Source organism: Schistocerca nitens, chromosome 2 (assembly GCF_023898315.1).
Source record: "Schistocerca nitens isolate TAMUIC-IGC-003100 chromosome 2, iqSchNite1.1, whole genome shotgun sequence".
In the NCBI taxonomy this organism is placed as follows: domain Eukaryota; kingdom Metazoa; phylum Arthropoda; class Insecta; order Orthoptera; family Acrididae; genus Schistocerca; species Schistocerca nitens.
This window is the reverse complement of record NC_064615.1, coordinates 439412003-439434427: the sequence shown is the minus strand read 5'-3', so window position 1 is coordinate 439434427 and position 22425 is coordinate 439412003. Positions and strand designations below refer to the sequence as shown.

Here is a 22425-nt window from a genome sequence, read left to right as displayed (position 1 = left end):
GGTAACTTCTGTGTAGTATGAAAGCTAGAAGAAGAGATACTGGCAGAAGTTAAGTCTGTGAGGACAGGTTGTGAGTTGTGCTTGGATAGCTCGGCTGGTGGACCAGTTGGACATTAATGTGCTACATCATACAAAAAAAAAAAAAAAAAAAAAAAAAAAAAAAAAAAAAATTTTAAGAAAAATATGTGAAATACAGAATAGCAGTTGGCAATGTGTGATGTTGACTGCTTTGATAAGATATCAGACCTAATTAGAGAATTATAACAATGAAAATAATCAATTAGAGAATTGCATTCCATAAATGATGTCAGGACTTTACCTATACGTAAATGTGCAGTGGCAGAATGAAATATACTTCTGTAGGTCACAATATATTTATAATTATGAAAAAAAGCAGTGGATGTGAAATTAAAATGTGAATGTAGAAAATTTGAAGGGAATGTAAAACTGGGGTTACACTGTATCTTAACAGTTTTACGAGGTGCATTCAAGTTCTAAGGCCTCCGATTTTTTTTCTCCAGACTGGAAAGAGTTAGAAACATGTGCATTGTTTTAAAATGAGGCCGCGTTCATTGTCAATACGTCCCAGAGATGGCAGCATCGTACGGCAGATGGAATTTTACCGCCAGCGGCGAGAATGATAACTGTTTTAAATACTTAAAATGATGATGTTTTCCATACTTGAACAGTGTGCAATCATTCGTTTTCTGAATTTGCGTGGTGTGAAACCAATTGAAATTCATTGACAGTTGAAGGAGACATGTGGTGATGGAGTTATGTATGTGTCGAAAGTGCGTTCGTGGGTGCGACAGTTTAATGAAGGCAGAACATTGTGTGACAACAAACAGAAACAACCTTGGGCTCGCACAAGCCGATCTGACGACATGATCGAGAAAGTGGAGAGAATTGTTTTGGGGGATCACCGAATGACTGTTGAACAGATCGTCTCCAGAGTTGGCATTTCTGTGGGTTCTGTGCACACAATCCTGCATGACGACCTGAAAATGCGAAAAGTGTCATCCAAGTGGGTGCCACGAGTGCTGATGGACGACCACATGGCTGCCCGTGTGGCATGTTGCATGTTGCCAAGCAATGTTGACGCGCAACGACAGCATGAATGGGACTTTCTTTTTGTCGGTTGTGACAATGGATGAGACGTGGATGCCATTTTTCAATCCAGAAACAAAGTGCCAGTCAGCTCAATGGAAGCACAGATTCACCGCCACCATGTTCTGGGACAGCGAGAGCGTAATCCTTACCCATTGCGTTCCAAAGGGCACTACGGTAACAGGTGCATCCTACGAAAATGTTTTGAAGAACAAATTCCTTCCTGCACTGCAACAAAAACATCCGGGAAGGGCTGCGCGTGTGCTGTTTCACCAAGACAACGCACACGCACATCGTGCTAACGTTACGCAACAGTTTCTTCGTGATAACAACTTTGAAGTGATTCCTCATGATCCCTACTCACCTGACCTGGCTCCTAGTGACATTTGGCTTTTTCCAACAATGAAAGACACTCTCTGTGGCCGCACATTCACCAGCCGTGCTGCTATTGCCTCAGCGATTTTCCAGTGGTCAAAACAGGCTCCTAAAGCCTTCGCTGCTGCCATGGAAGCATGGCGTCAGCGTTGTGACAAATGTGTACGTCTGCAGGGCGATTACGTCGAGAAGTAACGCCAGTTTCATCGATTTTGGTTGAGTAGTTAATTAGAAAAAAAATCGGAGGCCTTAGAACTTGAATGCACCTCGTACTGTGAGTCTTGCAAAAGGCAGCCTATTTTTGAACTGTTCTGTGTAGCTACTGTCACCACCCCTAGCTAATGGAATCATCTCGTTCTAGGTGTCTTGACATAAGTAATGCTGCATGTCAATAACTACTCTCCTTGAGGCTGTACCGTGACCGTTCTCCAGAAGTGATGTTTTCTATGTTGTCCACAGGGACATTTTTATACAGTGTGGCTACCTCTCTCTCTCTCTCTCTCTCTCTCTCTCTCTCTCTCTCGCCTCCCCCCCCCCCTCTCCCTCTGTACCTCTGTGGTAATAATGCTTTGTACACATCACTTTATTAAAATATATGTTTTGACAAAATACAAGGTGATAAAGTTAGTGAGAAGTTTAAATATGACATATTGTTGATCATAGTTCCCAAAGTTTAAATAGCAAAAACTTTTAGACATGTAAATTGCTTTGTGATATTGATAGAAGAAAAATCTTTGTTTTGTTGATGCAGTATATGTTCTGTGTTTCAGGTTGATGAAGCAAAACAAGAACTTAAGGATGTTGTTGAATTTTTGAAGAATCCAGAAAAATTTTCAGCTTTGGGTGGGAAACTCCCTAAAGGAGTTCTGCTTGTTGGACCCCCAGGCACTGGAAAAACACTTCTAGCCCGTGCTGTAGCGGGTGAAGCTGGAGTCCCATTCTTTCATGCAGCTGGTCCAGAATTTGATGAGATTCTTGTCGGTCAAGGAGCTAGGAGAGTTCGTGATCTCTTCAGTGAGTTCCAAGTAGAATTTTATTAATTATTGTTAATTTGTGGCTATCTTAACCAAGTAATTAGATGTATCTGCATATGTAGAATTGATCCAGCCAAGCATCAAATCAATAATTATTAACTCAGCAAAATTTACTCTTGTGTTCTGCACTCCACAGTTAGAAAGAGACAGGTAATAAATGACAGTGTATCAGAATCGTTCACCTCCATTCACAACTTGAAAAGTGAAACATCACAGTCTATACATAAGAAATTAAGTTATGCTGTGTCTGCTTCACAAGCAAGTTTTAACTCCTGTTATGATGTCCCTTGTGTTCTCTCACTGTATTGTACTGTTCAGTTGTAAATAGCAGTTGTGTTCTGTGTTTATTGTAGTTAAGATTTTAACTTGACACAAAAAGACTGATAGTAGTATTTGCATGCATATGATGTAAATTAAACATGGCCAAAATCCTCAAGGCATTTCATTCTATTACATAGAATACATTTAGATGCTGCTGATGCTGTTTTATTGTGAGGACCATTATGCATTCATTTTCATTGTAGGTCTTGCAGTAACATTACGAATAAAAAATGAGATGCATTCATTGCCTTCATAAATTTTTATTAATCAAATCAATAAATTGTTATTAATCAAAATCCAGAAATATATGTATTTATCTCAATTGTGAAGATGTATTTGCCTGCTGTCAAAGAGGTCATTGAGAAACTGAACATAGTTTTCAACCATGCATGTCATAATACAAGATAGACATGATTTTGTACACTATCGTGTAGTCTTCACTGTAAGGAATGCATGGAATAAATTATGCCTAGGATTCTGCATGTCTGCAGGTATTTTAGGTGATGTGACATTGAAAAAGGCGGAAAGAGGCTGGCTGGATAAAAATTGTACAAAGAATTATTTCTCTCTCCTTTATGCACAACAGTTATAGAGCAGCTGGTGATTGCTTAGCCTCTTGTAATGGTCTTTAAACATTATTGCAGTATTTTATAGATTTTGTTCATCTAGAAGGGCTCTTTAGTTATTTTGCAGCATTAAAGAATGTGCTTCTCGTTAAATAGTCACAAGTGAAAAGAGTGTGTGTTTTTCATCTAATATGAAACTATGAGTTTTTCTCAACCCAAGTAGGGGGTATTGAAATGACACTTTTAAATCCCTGCATGCTCAGTCAAGATGACCTTTACCCTTTGTGAGTTTGCAAGATGGTCAGATTTGCAGCATTTTGTGACTAATATGGAATAGTGTTATGCAGGGAATGGTAGGCTATCCACTGGTACCTGCAAATAGTGTGCAAACTGTAGTGTGATAGAAGAAAGACAATGAGGGGAAACTGTTTCAATTGGACAAAATATTTCATTTGGTAACCTAGGTATATTGTATTTGTTCAGCATTCCCAGATAATCGGTATGATCTTACAAATTATAACCTTCAGTCAAGGGAGAATAGAAATTGTTTTTTTTACAAGTTGGACATGTCAGCTCAAGATAGTATGCCTGCTCTTTCTCTATGATAAGAATTTACACAAAAGTCTTATACTTAATCTACCTTTCACAGAGGCAGCAAAAGATCGTGCCCCATGTGTTATATTTATTGATGAAATAGACTCTGTTGGAGCAAAACGTACAAACTCTGTTCTTCATCCATATGCGAATCAAACAATCAACCAGCTGTTATCGGAAATGGATGGGTAAGTTATATGTCATCTGTTATCTGTCTGTTTGTATGTATGTATCTATGTCTTTCTTTATGCTGGTTGTGCCATATTGAAGCTAAATGCTTTGGTATCAGTAAGTCAAATATGTGAAATGCTCACTTGTAACATCTGCTAAGTATTGAAACGTTAAGTGAGTTGAAGTGCAGCTAAATAGTATCAGCTGATTATATGTAGTGCATGAGGAGAGATAGCTACATAGCTCAAAGGTATGCTGAATGATACATAAAAGCACTTAAATTAGATATATCTAGCTAGCTGTTAAACTTACGTACCTGTGTGTTAGCGTAGGTCGAAAATACAGCTTCTTTCAACTGAAAACATTCTGACCTGTCTATTTGAGTATATATATGTACAAAAGCATTTCTCACGTATTGGTATCCAAGGGCTTTAGCAACAAGCTGCAGTAAGAATTGCGACATAGTTTCACTTTGTGTGTATAGAAAATTGTGTGAAGCTCAATTGAGTACAGAAAATTGCATGGAACTCAGTTGTGTCAACTTCCCATGATAAGACTATTTTACACCTCTCACGCATATGAGCACCAACATTGTCATTTTGGTTATCAACGTAATGTCTATTAATCAGTAATATTTATCTAAAATAATTTCAATAATGTACAATCGCTGGTTGCTTCATTTTGTTGTGACAGATATTGTATTGATGGTTAGATCAGTTTGCTGATTTTTGTGGTCGTAGAGACGACAAGCACTGTCAGCATTATTTTGGCAACTGCAAACTGTGCTGTCCAAAACAATGGAATACGTCATAGGTTTACGATAGCATGTAAGAATGGTGTCACCATTCTCAGTTGATACTATTTCCCGTGCATCTAAGGTAGAATATTGGAAATCATCAGAAATAGATCATTCCAAAGTTATAGATCTATATTTTACTTCAGTGATAGTATTAGAAAATTCATACAAATGGAGATAAAAAAGCAGTTTACAATCCATATATGTAATTACAGGATGAAAGAGGGCAAAATAAGTAGACAGTTTCTGCTATAATCTCAATTTATCCTGTTTGGGGTGATTTATTGTTTCCCCCTTACTTGTTTTACATTTGAATTTGTCACATCTACATATTTTCTCTGTTGCAGTTTTCATCAGAATGAAGGAGTGATAGTCCTTGGAGCTACAAACAGGAGGGATGATTTAGATAAAGCTCTTCTCCGTCCAGGAAGATTTGATGTTGAAGTAACTGTAAGGATACTCCAGAAATTTACATTTTGTGTTCTGGTCATGTTAATGTGTAGAAAATAGTTCTTTGTTTCATTATTAGTGTCAGGAGTAAGTGCCTGATAGTCAGTCGCTCCAAAAAAATTACTTAAATTTCTTGTAGCTGATTGCCTAGATGTCATTTTAACAGCAGCAAAGACAATGTTATGAAACTAAACTTGAGAAGATAAATGATAAAACTCCCTGTTGATTAGCTACGAGACACATGACATTAGATTCAAATCAGTGGTCATTAGATTCAGTGAATTCTTCCTAACAGTATCTGAAAACACAAGAACAAAGAGGGGACATTTCCATTATACTTAATTATACAGACATTTGTAGTTTTGTGAACTTAGTTGTTCAAGGGGCAACAAAAATATTAGGTCACTGAAAACTTCATAACTAGTCAATGGGTCAAGGAACATTTCCTAAAATATGCAGTAGTAATACCTGTTTATAGGCAAATAACCCATAATTAGACCAATCTCCCCCATTTGTTCTTTCATCCCCCTCCCCCCACCCTCCCAAAGATTTCTTTACTGAATAAACTAAGTTCTGGAAGAAATTTTGGCCTTTTCTATGATGTTGGCAAAGCATTAGATTGCATAATAATAAAATATTAGGGAAACTGCCACATTATTTTATGGTTGTAAAACCATTCCCCACACATGTATGACCATGAATAACCAAAAATGGATCACATTAATAAATGATGCTACAGGAATAAAAGTAAATTTGCAGTGACGAAGCATTAAATATGATACCCAGCAAGATTCAGTTCCAGGTTCTGAACTGTTCTTGGCCTTCATAAACAAGTTCCCTAAAGATATTTGAGGAATCTTCAGGTACTTTAATATATGCTAATGATGCAAGTATACTGACAATGGCTGAGTAGCATAAAGTTGTATTTAAATTGCCCATAAAAATTGCATATTACTGATATAATATACTAACAGTGTTATCCGACAAGATTGTGGCCACAAATTGGAGCCACATCTAATACAGCATTACTGGCCTCTATTGTCCAGCAGTATTTTCAGCAATACATTCCTAGTCAAGAAGTTTTTACATGGGGCCACACTGTGGCCACAAAATAGACGAACCCAAACTAGTGGAACTGAGTGCAATTCTACTGCTTTCACATTACACAAGGAATAAAATTAGAAAGAAGAGAAACTGGGCTTTGTGGATGCATGCTTTTTCAAGTAAGTGGAATGCTTCAGAAAATTTAACTCCTGAACTGAAGCTGGAAACATACTTTGCCCAGAATTTTACCAGAATGTCGAAACACAATTGCAAATATCTTACACAAGCAATTGGTCCATAAATTGCTGAAGTTGAAACAAACGCAGTGGAGTGTAAACGAGTTACATGTCAGGTGATGATCACTAGAGACTGGAAAATTTGCATTAGTTTTTTGGCAAAATTGGCATCTCCATCTGGTGGTTTTGAGTGAAGACAAACAAAGCCTTCATTCTTTGAAACTGACCGTTTGGAAAAAAAAGTACTGATTGGGAACATTTTGATTGGAATGCTTGGTTTTACAAGAACGTCAACAGCTTTCTTCCCATTATGGCTTTAGTTTTTTTTTAGTTTGGCTGTATTTAAGCTTTCCACAATTGATTGTTCAATTGAAAAGAGTAGCATTTTCGCCGCCAGTGTACTCAATGTGTCTGTGATTTAAGATGTTTCTGGACATTATTTCCCTCCCCCCCCCCCCCCTCCCAATTTGACGATTGTAAAATCTGCAGAAAATTTAAGTTCAACCTTTCACGATATTTATGGCTGTGCAATCCATGCTTGACAATCCTACAGACATTAGCGCTATTTTCTATTAGGGAAATAATTTCGGTGCACTTGGAAAAACGTGACATTTTGTTTTCCAGTTGCTACTGTGCAGAGTGAACACGTTATATAGTGGTAGACAACCACAAGAGTAAACAAAATAGAATTTTTAATTTTGACTGCCAGAGGGGATAGAAGAACAGCGGTGCTTGCAGGGCAGCAGTGCCCATCCGTGTTCCGTGAAAGCTGAAGTGACGCAGGGCTCACCAATTTCTTCTGGTATTGTAAGGATCACACTTGAAATTCTTGATGGTGGTCCAGTCTTAGTCACTTCACTCACTCCAAGATAAGAAAACAGTGAGCAATGCACAACAAACAGCATGTGGGAACAACTATTGCGCAATTCCTTGTTAATATAGCTGCCAACATGAATCAGAAAGTTAACTTCACTTAAATGTTAAAGCATTAGTTTACAGGAAATTTATCAGAAGTTAAAGTTAATCATTAACTCGTAATATTGAACTTTATATTGTGGGTGTAGTCAAACGAGCAAGTGAATTAAACATGTTACCATTGTTTAAATAAATTTTTTTTGGTTGGGGAAGTATAGGTTTGGTATGAAAGATTAAAAAACAGTTTAGTCATTTAATTTTATAATTATTTATTTATCAGTGTTAAACCATGGGAGAGTCAAAATACAGAGAATTGGGTAGTGTCTGATTCTCGTTGCATGTTTCCTGTAATAAGATGTTGCTTTAATCAAATATGCACAGCAGCCAGCCGGTGTGGCTGTGCGGTTCTAGGTGCTTCAGTCTGGAACCGCGTGACCGCTACGGTCGCAGGTTCAAATCCTGCCTCGGGCATGGATGTGTGTGCTGTCCTTAGGTTAGTTAGGTTTAAGTAGTTCTAAGTTCTAGGAGACTGATGACCACAGATGTTAAGTCCCATAGTGCTCAGAGCCAAGCCAAATATGCACATCAGCGGTGCATCTGCCCAATGTAAAGGAATCATGTTTATAACAAAAAGTTTACTGTGCTTTGGTCCACACCATAGCGTGAGACACTCTCTTCCCAATTGCTGCAATTCCAAAAGATTCTCAAATGCTTTTGTGTCATATTTTTTTAGCCAGATTACTGCTATTGGCTCTGCTGTCAATATCAGAGTGCCCAAGATTGATCCCCCCCCCCCCCCCCCCCGACCAACACCTGCTGTCACTGTTTCTTCAAACTGTGTTTAGTGTGATTTATATGTTCTGTAGTTATGTGTTGTTTCAAATTGTTAGGCTTGAAGTGAGAAACCTAATTGTTGACTTTTTAGGCAAGCACATTTTACAATCAAAAAGTATTCATTCTCCTGATCTGGATATAAAATTGAAGTAATCATTTAAATGGAGCATCAGATTTTCGTGAGTTGTAGACCTAGAATCCGATTCCATGATTTAATTTTGTCAGTCATTCCGGTATCGAAAAGTAGTGCTTAATGCGAACTCGGCAACCAGACGGCAATAAACAGCCGGCACCGAGTTCTTCACACTCACACTTGATTGTTTACATCAGTTGCGTGCACACTGACATAACAACACACCTGCATGAGCCAAACTTGTCAGAACATAATACCCACATATGGCTCGGCATCATATTTGTCAAGAATAGTAGGAACCTAATTAACGACTAACAGATTGGAAAAAAGTCCACAGAATTTAAAGAGTCCACTGACGTTTTCTAAAACTAACTTAAAAGTTGATCCGTTACTTGAAAAATTAACTTTGTTAACTAATGTTTAACTAGTTAATGGCCTTGCACTCAGATTTGCATGTTGAGGTTGGCAGAGCATTGTTAATGGCATAGTTCAAGCCTGACCAATAGTGGTGTTTGAAGCAATCACAGTTCAAAACATGTGCCACCTGACTTGACATGATAGAATGTCCACATTATACCAACAATTGAACTTAAGCTAACAGACAAAACGTATGCGTTTCCTTGTTATAAAATGCAAGGTTCCACGGCTGATTACTATGTTGCATGTTGCAGCGTGTATTTTAAATAAATCACTCAACCGCCCACAATTGTTCGGTAACAAAGCATAAACACATTAATAAGTTGTGTTTGTGCACTTTTTATTTTGCAACTGAGTTGTTATGCACATTATCTTTCCAAATTGGGCTTTGCCAAATGATGTACGATACCATTAACTGAAAATTGTTTGTATTTTTTATATTTATTTGCAGAAAGTAAGCTATTTCAAACTATCCATGAAAAAATATTTCATCTGGACGCAGTGCGCTATGAAATAGTGACTCTTTGTTAGTTTGGCATTTTGAAGCAGAATTCGCATCTATTTCGCATTATCACAAAACACGAATTTTGCCAGTCCGTAACAGTCCCCTTCTGGTTTTAGCTACTGATTATCCCTACAGAAGTGTATTGTATCTCTTTGAAGTGCATTATTCATAAAAAATTCTCTTTGTGCCAAAGTATGCAATGCTTTGGTAGAAGGACTGAAGGTTTTCATTAAGTTTGAAATGGAAAAGCAATTTTTATTTATATTTTATTTTTGTTCACCAGTACACACCACTGCTTAATCTATCAACCCCTGCTTCAGGTACATTTTGAGGTATTGTGAAACTCAGGACATCAAATGCAAACTATACAAATGAAGAGTCACATACACTTCCATTCTTCCTGTGCAACTTTTTTGTCTTGCATTTGGCATAGGTTTTAAGACTTTGGAATTTGCATGATTCAGCAAGTGTGATTAAGAGCTCATCAACAACTGATTTCCAACTGTTAACCCCCCTCCCCCAGATTTTATACATTAATTTTGACATCCAATAGTTCTCATTGTAGATGAATCACAATTCTCCATTGTTGTACACAACAAACAACTGCAACAGATATGGCTATATGTATGCACGCAAACTTTCAGACAAAAGCAAAACGATATTGTTTTCTTTCAGACACATGAATGCGTCACTGTTGGTAAGAGAAGTAGAAATGAAGGTGTGAGTGAAAGGGAAGCATTTACAAAGGACAGAGATAGTTATTGGCCTGCAGTACAAAATATTCTCCATCCTTGGTGGGCTACACTGGCAACCCTTTGGCAGTACTTTGGCAGCTATCTGCAACAACTTGCAACATCAACAATACTGCCTAGCTGTATTGCCATCTACTGCAGCCACATTGCAACGTCAACAGCAACACTAATGCTGCCAAATATTGCTGTAACACATGACCCACCTAAATGGCCTTGAGTAAAAGAGCAGTGGGATCAAAAAATCACTGTGGGTAGATAAGAATTAGTTGTGATTTGATGTTAATATGCTTTACAGTAATAACCTGTAGTGTAAATAATTGGTAGAATTCAACCATTGTTTAATGGAATGTTACATAATTCAGTTATGTGTTTCAAAAGACAGACCTCTCATCATCAGAATTGCTGGATCTAAATGGATGATTTTAAAGTAAGACAAGGACCCATAGTCCAATGTATTTTTTATTTTATGAGTGATGCAGATGTGTTGTTGTTTTTAGTGTTTTGTCCATGTGATCTGAATATCGTTTAATTATGTGAAGTAAGGTTAAAGTGGGTGAATACTATTGCTTATAAACTGAATATTTGTCACACCTCACTGGCTTATTCTTGAAATCTCTACATTCATGCGTGCATGTAGGAGTTCATAAGACAGCAAATCTTTGTGGAAACGAGCGGTTTAAATTACTGATAATTTTTTATCCTTTTTGCTAAATGGCATGCATGGGCTTTCAATTTTTGTTTATTTTGGTAGTATTGTCGTTGTACGTTGATGACACATGCTTTGTTTATTTGTTGATATATCTTTGCAATTTTCAAGCTGTTAGGTTAGTTTCATTATCGGTGCTGTGGCGTTAATCATGGATGCCCCACTGTCTATTTGCGCCAAAGAAGAGCAACGTTCAGTGATCCATTTTTTTCCGGTCGGAAGGCTTATCAGGGGCCAAAATACATCAAAGACTTTCGGTACAGTACAGGAACAGTGTTTTGCCACAACAGAGTGTCTACAAATGGATTGAAAAATTCCGAAATGGTTGCATAAGTGTTACACATGATGAAGGAGCCGGACGACCGTTCACCGCCACAAATGAAGAAACCATTGAGCATTCACGTGAAATGTTTCTCTTAGACAGACGATTAACTATTGACAAAATGGCACATCGTCTGCAAATTAGTCATGGTTCTGCCTACGAAATCATCCACAACAGACTTGGGTCTCGTAAAGTTTGTGTAAGATGGGTCCCAAAACAACTCACACAGTTGCATAAACAAACGCGCTTGGACATCTGCAAAAAACATTTGGATTGCCAAGGTAATGAAGGGGACAACTTCTTAGACAGGATCATTACTGGTGACGAAATGTGGAGCCATCTTTATGAGCCCGAGAGTAAATGGCAGAGTATGGAATGGAAACATCCAAATTCGCCGTGTAAGAAAAACTTCAAGACCCAACCATCTACAGGAAAACTGATGCTTACAGTTTTTTAGGATGCTCAAGGTCCAGTACTGAAACATTATGGGGAAAGGGGCACAACAACAAACAGTGTATGATACAGTGAGATGCTTACTGCCAGGCTAAAGCCTGCAATTCGAAGCAAATACCGAGGATTGCTGTCAAAAGGTGTTGTGTTGTTGCACGACTATGTCCGTCTGCATACTGCTGCCCACACTGCTGAAACGCTCCAGGAACTCAAATTTGAAGTACTGGATCCTCCTCTATATAGTCCCGATCTTGCCCCTTCTGACTATCACTGGTTTGGTCCACTCAAACAGGCATTGAGGGGCCATCAATTTACCTCGGACGATGCAGTGAAAGAAGCGGTGCATTCCTGGCTTGCAGCTCAACCAAGAATCTTCTTTTATGAGGGCATCAGGAAGCTTGTACAGCTATGGACCAAGTGCATTGAAACGCAAGAAGACTATGTCGAAAAAGTTCTTGTAAGTTTCCTATTTGATTACAATAAAATTTTATAACCACTTTGCGGATAATAACTGACTTACCCTTGTATTATTAATATGTGTTTGAAATGTTTCGATCAACTGTCTGTTGTTTATGTATATAATATGTTGTTGAGTGCAGAGTTGCATAACTCATCTTTAGATGTCCCTACAACTTTCCAATCAGTCAGTCTGATGGTGCAGACACAAGTGTTTCGGAGCACACTTTTCAGTGCACGGTGTTGAACATGGGCCTCTGTAACAGGCAAGTCCTGCATGTTCCCATGTTCACCTGATTGGATGCATTACCTTTCTTATCACAGTAGTTCGATTGTCACGTTGAGATATACTGTCATCCAGGTGAGTGGCTGCTCAAAACATCCACTGCTCAAAATATCCACCACACCATGAACTCATGTTAGGTAGTTATTGAAGGCAACATGACACCTGTGGACTACTTGAACATTATTGTGGACCACTTGCACCTCTTCATGCTTGAAGTTTTCACCAATGGTAATGGCATCTGCCAGCAGGATAACTGTGTGTCACAGCACCAAACTTGTGGTACAATGGTTGGAGGAACTTGATGGTGAACATAGATTAATGTTTTGGCCATGAAATTCACCTGATCTGAATCCAATGGCAAATGTCTGGGATGCCATCAGGTGCCACCTCTGTGCTCACAAATCACCAGCCTGTAATTTGTGGAAATTTTGTAATTGGCATAAACATCTGTTGGCACATATCTTCAGAAAAATATCAATAAATTGTTAAATCCATGCCACACAGAATCACTGCTGTATTGTTCTCCAAAAGTGAAGAACTTCACCATTGAAAAGGTGGTCATAATGTTTTGGTTCATCAGTGTGTCAAATTGATAGTGTTAACAAGTATGTTAAGTTATTTCACTACAATAGAGATACTTACAACTATCTTGCATAAACTCACCCCTTCCTCCTTCTCTGGACTGTTCACGTACCACTAACATGCAAGCTGCTGTAGAACAGCTATATCAAAAGTTTGTGTTAGTCAACAGTTAGTGCCCCTTAATATGCTTGCTGTTGTGTAATATCAAACTAGCACAAGGCAAAACTCATTCAAATCGTTATTTGAATTAGATTGAATTATAGAAAGACAATACACATACATTAGGACTGTCAACAATCTACTGTGGAACACAATGAAGAAACTGAACACCATTCACAGAGAAGATATATTGTGCAAGACCCCACTGTAATTAGAGGCATGTACTAATTCATTTATGAATCCTGTTTTGAAAGATTTATTAACATCATTAAAGAAGACATTAGCTAGACATACATACCTTGACTTTAGTATAGTTTTTTTAGAAGCTTGACTTGCATGTTTCATAACACCGTTAGTTTGTCAGACAGGTTTATGAATGAATGTCAGTATCTGTTGGTAATGTCTTTTTTACCTATGAACATGTAAAGTAGGCTTTCAAAATACATTGTTTATGTGTACGCCATTTGAATGCTCACTGTATTAAGTAACTGAGTGATCGGACAGTCATATGGTTGTCTGAAGGTAGAGTTATATAATTCTGAAATCTATAATATATTATGCATCCAAGCAACAAAAATAAAAACAGCTGATTGGAACATATTAAACACATATTTTTACTAGCGTTTTGATTTCTTAGACTTTTCCAATGCTTATGTTTTGAAATGGAACATTCTTTGGTTTTCAGGTGCCTGTGCCAGATTATGTAGGACGTAAGGAAATCCTTGACCTATACTTGGGCCGTATACTCAGCAAGGATGTAGATGTTGAAATGTTAGCTCGAGGTACTACTGGTTTCACAGGAGCAGATCTTGAAAATATGGTGAACCAAGCTGCACTGAGAGCAGCTATTGATGGTGCTGATTCTGTTTCCATGAAGCACCTTGAAAATGCAAGAGACAAAGTCCTTATGGGTAAGCAAGTGCAATATTTTCATCCCTAATTACTCCCTGCCACATCACTCCCTCTCCTTTTTTGTGCACAAGTAAATGGAAACTTTGTAAGTTTATACTAATTGTTTGTGGGTGTGGGCGGCTTGTTAGCATAAATCAGAAAAAATAAATACAACAGAAAAGGAATTGGACAGATCCCAGGATGAGTAATTCCTAGCCTTATTCAACTGGGGCACCCAGTTTGCAGTCCACTTTTCCAAAATTACTTCCTGCTTCCTATTGCTGAAATAGGATTTTAGCAGATTATTTAATAAGCCAGTGATGATGTACTGAAGATGCAAGGATGTCAACATTAGGAGTGCAAAAGAAATTCACTACTAAATTCAGAGAACAGGATGAATAGGTGGAAAGAGTACTTTGGAGACCACTACAATTGGAAAGAATTGTCTGCTGACATGATATAAGAAGAAATGAGTGTCTGTTGGGAAGACTTCCAGGATCCAATTTTTGAATGTGACTTTTTCAGTGCTTTGGAAGGTTTGCAACGATCTAGTGAAATTTCTTAAATAATTTGAGTAATTGGCAACCAAATAATTATTCAAATTGATATATGGAATCTGAGATTGGAGACATACAATTTAACTTTCAGAAGACTTATCACCCACCACTCCTGAAGCTAACAAATGCAGATAAATGCAATAATTGCCATACAGTTAGCTGCAAGAATAATATACCGAAAAATGGAAAAGAAATTTGATATGTGTTATATGACAATCAATTTGACTTTAGGGAAGGTATGCAGTTATGACATTGTGCTTTATAATTTAGGGAAGAATTACAAAAAATCTGCACACCTACATAGGATTTGTCAACACAGCAAATGTTAGAGACTAAAATGGAGGCAGATGCTTCAGACACTCAGGAAAATTGTCGTAAGATACAGGTAAAGAGGGGTTATTTACAACTTGTACAATAGTAAAGAATAGGAATGAAAGACGAAGAGAGAAGTGCTCTCAATAAACATAGTGTAAGGCAAGGCTGAAGTCTTTTTCATCTACTGTTCAGCAAAGAATGTATAAGAAGCAGATTACAACTGGCAAAGAGGACGTTCTTCCCTCTAAGAAGTCTACTAATAACAAACGCAGGCCTCACTTTCAGAGAAATTTCTAAGAATGTATAAAAGGGAATCATTGACACTGAGAAATGAAAGAATCAGAGCATTCGAGATGTGGCGCTATAAAAATATTCTTAAAATTTGTAGACTCACAAAATGAGTTTGCCCTCCACACAATTGTTAAGGAAAGAAATATTTAGAAAATACATACAAGAAGGTACAGGATGAGAGGACATGTCAAAAAGAGGGAGTAATTTCAACTTTGTTAGAGGGTGCTGTGCAGTGCAAGACAGAGATTAGAATACACCCTACAAATTATTGGGGTCAACAGAAAGGTCCGATCTTACTCGTCGGCTTTGACCCGTGACGTAAGCGTGTTGTGGTGTGTGATGTCATTACGGCGCGGAAAACCTAATACATGGTTTGATGTACTCTTGTTTAAAGAACATGTATACGTAATATGAAGCAATTTGATGAACATATTGATCTGTAGCGTAGCCCACTTGAGGTTAGGTTGGGAGTTTTTTTTTTGGAATGCGGCCGCGGCAGCGGCCGCCTATGATTCGAAAATATTGATTTGACACTAATGAAGCCTGTGGGGGGATGGGGGGGGGGGGCACTGCAGACTCCCCCCACCGCATAACGACATATTTAGTTTCTCCCCACCCAAAAACCCCCAATTTCCCATGCTTGTCCCGTTACAGTCATTAGGCTTTTTGTGAAACTTGTGTATTTCAGTGTTTACAATACGTATTCGATGTTTTTATATCCGCCATATTGGAATTGTTGTTTATGGTCGTTTCCGCGGTATTTGTGACGTCATGGGTCAAAGCCGACGGGTAAGATCGGACGCTTCTGTATTTCCAATTATTGGATTAAGCGCTACTGAAATGAATAGATTGGCACAACAGAAGCAGTTGCATGACGCATCAAACCAGTCTAAAGACTGATGACTCAAAAACATTGTGCTGGAAGTTCCACATTAACATTTTGCTGTCATCATTATCAAGCCTTTTGTCAGTTCATGTAATGTTCCCGCTGGCAAACAGTACTGGTTAAGGACTCATAGATGACATTCACAGATAAGGTTTTCTGTTCAGCCAGTATACTTGTTTCAGAGTCCAATGCCTTTTTACTTATGTCTGGTGGTGGTGATGAATAATCTTAGCATATTTTTTTAAATGCTTTTGAAAATACTGTCAGAAGTGAATTTACTCGGAGATTGCTCACATTTGTCACTTGTAGCTACCTACAGAACTCTAGTGTTTGTAGGAGATTATTTCATCACTCGTACTGGGAAGTTGTTGCTGTAAGACATTTGCTGTTGTTTTATCAATAATACCATTAACTGACCCCTCCCCCAACCTTTCTCTAACTCCCCTCCCCCCCTTTCTCTCCCACACACGCACACACACACACCATAAGTAGTGGCGGTTTTTCTTTTTTTTGAGGGGGAGGGGTAAGGAAATATACTAGCTCAGTTTTCAGAAATACAGGTTCGATATCCAAACTAAAATAATATGTTTATTTGTGTCTTTGAATGGTGCATACCCTTCCTTTCTCATAGTGGCCTATTCTTATCTGCCCTTCCATAATTTCCTTGTCTTCTTTTCTGCACTTTCCTCAATTATTGTATCAATGTTGCAGTAACATTTCATATGAATTGCTGATAGCTAGTGAAAAATCAGTTGTGTTACAGGACTCAGGAAAAGCATTTGATTTTAGTTTTATTCTTAAGTATGTGAGAGTGGTTTCATAAATCTGATAAAAAAGCAGGAAAAAATGTTTGTTTCATAAACAACTCCTCTTACTTCTTGAACATCTCCTTTGAGGGATATACTCTTAGTCCAGCAATCCTCCAGCTTTTTCATCCCATTGGAAAAATAAGTTTCGTCAAACTCTGCAAAATACTCCTTGACTGCAACTATCACTTTCTCATTTGATGAAAATGTCTTCCCAGCAAGTCAAAGTTTCAAGTTAGGGAACAGGAAGAAGTCAACTTGGGGCTAAGTCTGGTGAATAGGGTGGATTAAGAACCAATTAAGTGCCCAGTTCATGCACTTTCATAATGAGTGATGAAAGAAATGGTGCATTATCCTGGTGAAAGAGCACTTTTTTGCACACAAACCATCTTATCTTTCAGCCAACAAAAGTTTCAAACAATCCAATAATGAAGCATAATAGGGTCAAATTAGGTCCTGCGTTTTTCCAGTCAATGAGGGTCATTCCTTAGGAATCCGAAAAGCCTGTGGCCATCACTTTCCAAGCTGACAAAATGATCTTTGCTTTCTTTGGTGCACTTTCACAAGCCTTTGTTCATTGGTTTGACTGCCATTTTGACTGTGATGTGTAATAATTGGAGCCAAGTATCGTCAACAGTCACAAATGGGCACAAAAAATCTTTCAGACTGATTAAAGGTCACCAGACATTATGTTGAAATGGTGTGCTGGATGCACATTTGGATAACTATGAGTAATCATGGCACCAACCTCACACACAGCTTCTTCGTAGCTAATTCTCTATGCAGGATATTATGAGATGCATATAGTCTCAGCAATCTCAAGAACTTTTATTTGGTGCTCTTGCATCATCATATCGTGGATTTTGTCAATGGTTTCCTTTCTGGTGATCTGATTTGGATGGTCAGAGTGTTCTTTGTTTCTGCTGCTTGTTCAGCCACATTGAAATTCATTAATCCAAAAGTAAATGGTCTCAAGGATGGTGCAGAGTCCAGATGAACTTAATTCTTTATTTATTTGTGTGCCAGTCCAACCCTTCAAATGAAAATGTTTAATAACAGCGTAAACTTAGTTTTCTCCATTTTCAGCCACAGTTGATATGCTAACCAATTCAGACACCTGTCAACAATGAACTGTATGCTGTATGTTGTTGAAATTCTTTATACAGTCTTCAGAATAATCAAGCGTACCAACCACAAAGGCACAACAAAGATATTCCGTTCTTTTGTGGAAATTTATCAGACTTATTGAACCCACCCTCATAGTTGAAATATGTAACTTGTACAGCTAGATTTTTGATGCTTAATAAGTTTTCAATCCATATTAGTCTTTCAAAGACAATGATCCTTAATAATAAAATTCTAGGATGTAATTGCATGAATAAAAATTGCAGGACTAATTTGGAAAGAGGAATGCAGAATTATGTGGTAGTCATCTTTGTACTAATTTGAGTAAGTTGAATTTTAGTCTGCCTAATCAGGCTGACTGTTTTCCCTGATAACATACTAAAATTATGTTTATATGCTTCTCAACATACCTAAAAAGAAACTAGAGGAAATGCAGTGTTGCATTAGAAGTGGTAGAGTTTCCATGAGGCTAAGTATTAAGCATTGACATTTCTAATAGTGATACAGAGCTAATAAAATGGTTCAAATGGCTCTGAGCACTATGGCACTTAACTTCTGAGGTCATCAGTCCCCTAGAACTTAGAACTACTTAAACCTAACTAACCTAAGGACATCACACACATCCATGCCCGAGGCACGATTCGAACCTGCGACCGTAGCAGTCGCGCAGTTCCAGACTGCAGCGCCTAGAACTGCTCGGCCACTCCGGCTGGCACAGAGCTAATAACAAGTGCTACTTAGTTGCTGATAATTTCTCAGTTCTTATACAAATCATATCTGGAAGCTCTTCATTGTCTTTTCAGAATGCTGGTAGTACACTCTGTAATTACTGTTACAAGAAAATACACTCATGTTCAGAAAAAGCAGAACACTTTGAACGACTAAAGAGACGACTTTCATATTCATGGGACATCTACATTAGTATGTTCTGAAGAAATGATTAGTATTTAAACCACGTTGCCCCGCAGTTTCAAGGTCAACATCAATATTGTGGTGCAACACCACCTACTGGTAAAATGTGCCTGTGGCTCTTGTTGTCACAATTAATTGGAGGTAAAGGATCAGTGTGACTTGAGCAGACTTGTAGGATGCCTCGCAAACTGTACCATCAAATCAGTGAGTCTGGAGGAGGCACATTATTGGCATGAGAGAATGTGAAGCATCCATTCAGGAAATTGCTGCTCGTGTGGGACAAAGTGTTTCAGCAGTGCAACAAATGTATGCAGAATGGTTCATGGAAGGCCGTAGAACACAACGAGATGGGTCAGGTTGCACCACCCAGACCATTCCCTGAGAAGATCAACACGTCATACAAACGTCAGTGCAGGACAGATCAACGTCCTCCTCGGCTCTGGTGCTACAGTGGAACAGTGTAACACATTTTACACTGTCAGGAGTGACAGTTGGTCGCCATTTATTATGGCATGGGTTACGTGCTCTCATCACCCACTTCTCCGCCTACCTTTGACAGATGTGCAGAAACATGCTAGACGGCAGTGGTGTGTGGAACAACATCGTTGGGAGCAGGAGTGACATCATATAATGTTTTTGGATGAATTCAGGCTCTGTTTGTTTGTAAGTGATGGCCGCATTTTGGTTTGCCACAAACGGGGAGGGGCATCACAGGTGCGCATTCACACAAGACATACAGTGCCAACTCATGGCATTATGGTGTGGGGTGCTATTGGATACAGCCACAAATCACAGTTGATGCATGTCCAGGGCACTGTGACTAGTGTGAATAACATCCTGCGACCTGTAGCCATACCCCAGATGCCATTTCTCAGCGAAGCAATGCATGACCACATGTTGCTGCATGAACACATGCCTTCTTTGTGTCACAGGGTGTCGGCCTTTTGCCCTGGCTCGCCAGATCGCTAGACGTATCGCCAGTTGAAAATGTGTGGCATATGGTGAAACGACAGTTGCAGCACTGTGACCCAATGCCAACTACTACGTATCAACTTTGGAACCAGGTGAATGCAGCATGGATGGCTATCCATAGGGCACCATTTGTGCAAGGTACGCGTCATTGCCATTGTGCATGGAACAAGTTATCAGAGCCCATGGTGGACCTTACGCCTACTAGGAACAGGGCACATGCTGAACCAAGGTGACTAAAATGCTAATCATTTCTGCAGAACGAACTAAAAAAAAAAGTTGCATAATAATATTTGTTATCCCCCCCCCCCCAAGTATGTTTAATGAAATACTGACCTTTAGAGGATGACTTCTGATTTGTAATGGCTATCAAATACATACACTAGGATGAGCAGGGAATTGCATTGCTATAAAATAAACAAAGTGTAATTGGAGGGATAAAAAAGTGTAATCACCAAGCAGTGGCAGTAGAAAACACATGTAAGGGTTAAAACATGTGCAAGCTTTCAGAGCCAGTGGTTTCTTCTTCTGGCAGAAGTATTGCAAGGGAAGGAAGAGGGGTGAAGAAAAAAAGACAGAAAGGTTTAGCAAAAAATGGGGGAGTTCGGAAAAGTCACCCCAGAACCCCAGGTCAGAAGATACTTACTGCACTGGATGAGAAATAAAACTCATTTTCAAAAATGAAGGATGTCACAACAACCAGTGAATTCATCAAGTGGTGCCAGGACGTAAAGGACAAACTGAAATATATGAGGTGATGAACGTTGATAGCTAACATGAAAACTACAATTTTCAAGTTTGTTCCAGATAGCTTATTGTCCATTCTCTTATCATAGGCTTTTCATTCCCAGATTTAATTGCATTGACCATTGTAGACCAGAAAATAAAGAGGGCCTTTTATATTGTTATTGACTGTGGGCTGTCAGTGGACAGGACACGTCTTTGAATTTCAATTATTTAGAGTTGTTGTAATATAGAACTGGGGCTCAGTCAGACAATTATTTACAACATCTCGTGTGAGATAAAGTATGTATTTGTTCATGAGATAAGCATGTGCTTGTTCAATCTACAGAGTTTATATTATTTTCACAACAAGCACAGCAATATGCAGGTTTGTTTTTGCATTGTACCTGTGTCCATTTATTACATTGGCTTAAGAAGAATCTAATAGGTGCATGGAAGAAACTGCTGAAACACCATTGTTATAGAAGGAAACTAATATGGCCACAAGCTGTGGCATTGTGCAGTGTGGTGTAGCAATTAGCATCGCTGGTTGATGGGTTGTGGGTCACCAGTTCAAATATGACTAACAGGAGTTATTTTTTATTTAATATTTATCATTTGTGGAAGGTTCTCGGAATTTCTTATGATTGTGATGTTTGCATATTCTGTATTATTCAGTGTTTGTATGAGTAGCAGCACACTGTATGGTGGTGTTAAAGTGTGCTTTATGGCTACATGTTGTACTTCATTTACGACCATGATTTCAGATTTGGACTTGTGTGTCACTACTACATGACATTGTTTGGTGGAGATGCCAGGTATTAAAAAATGTCGACATCACCTTGGCTCCAATTAGGCAATGTAAAGGCTGTCACCTACACAGGCAGGAACCAGAATAAAAACAGTACATCGTTCCCAAGGTCTTTGTATTCACGATACCAGTGGATTACGAAATAGCAACACATCAATTGCACCATTGGCATTCATCCTTGTTTTCTGAAGATGGTGGTTAGGACCTGACGCAATGGCTGAACCTAGTAATCAGAAATAGTAAATCTTCTCATTCTGTTTATAAGTCGGCGTATTTCTTCATTGATCACCACAGCACATAGGTTCTGTGTTTCAGGTACTGTCCAAGCAGTATCCGAACTAATGCTGCAGTGTCTTTTATTTTTACTCATGTTATAAATACTATTAACATACCTGTATAAAGCAATAAATATTTGAATAGCCCAGAAAGTACAAGGCCAGGCAAGTAAATCATTCGCATATATAATCAGTAAGTAAGGAGTAACTTTACTTGAATATTACTGACTTTAACTCTCTTTCCACTATTAACAAATGTCCAAGTACTGAGAGTTGGTTACACAAGTTGTGGATCATAATTAATAATCACACCAAAATATGAAACATCACGTATGATATAAATAAGATCAATTATTTATACAAGTACTACTTAGGTCCTGATTGGCACACAACCCATTAATTGTATTGGTTTTAGGATTGGTAAGGAAATAACTTTCTTTGTGTGGAATCCTCACTTATTCGATGAGGACCAGTATACAAAAGTTGCTGTTTACTTTGTGTGTGTGTGTGTGTGTGTGTGTGTGTGTGTGTGTGTGTGTGTAAAAAAGTGAAGATCTAAGGTGAGATTTTTTTGTGTGGAAAAGTGAAGATCTCAGGTAAGTTTTTAATGGAATGTATTCTCCTACCTGATATTTTTGCTTTTATCAAAATCT

At 38.3% G+C, this 22425-nt stretch overlaps 1 protein-coding gene across 1 annotated transcript in view; it reads left to right on the top strand.

Moving 5' to 3' along the window:
- The window catches only part of LOC126236308 (ATP-dependent zinc metalloprotease YME1L-like), a 95628-nt gene that overhangs the window by 58591 nt on the left and 14612 nt on the right, over nucleotides 1-22425 (top strand). Inside the window, exons 7-10 of the mRNA XM_049945518.1 lie at nucleotides 2253-2496; nucleotides 4053-4185; nucleotides 5312-5414; nucleotides 13897-14122. Of these exons, the coding sequence (XP_049801475.1) occupies nucleotides 2253-2496; nucleotides 4053-4185; nucleotides 5312-5414; nucleotides 13897-14122 (706 nt within the window). The remainder of the gene's footprint in view (nucleotides 1-2252; nucleotides 2497-4052; nucleotides 4186-5311; nucleotides 5415-13896; nucleotides 14123-22425) is intronic.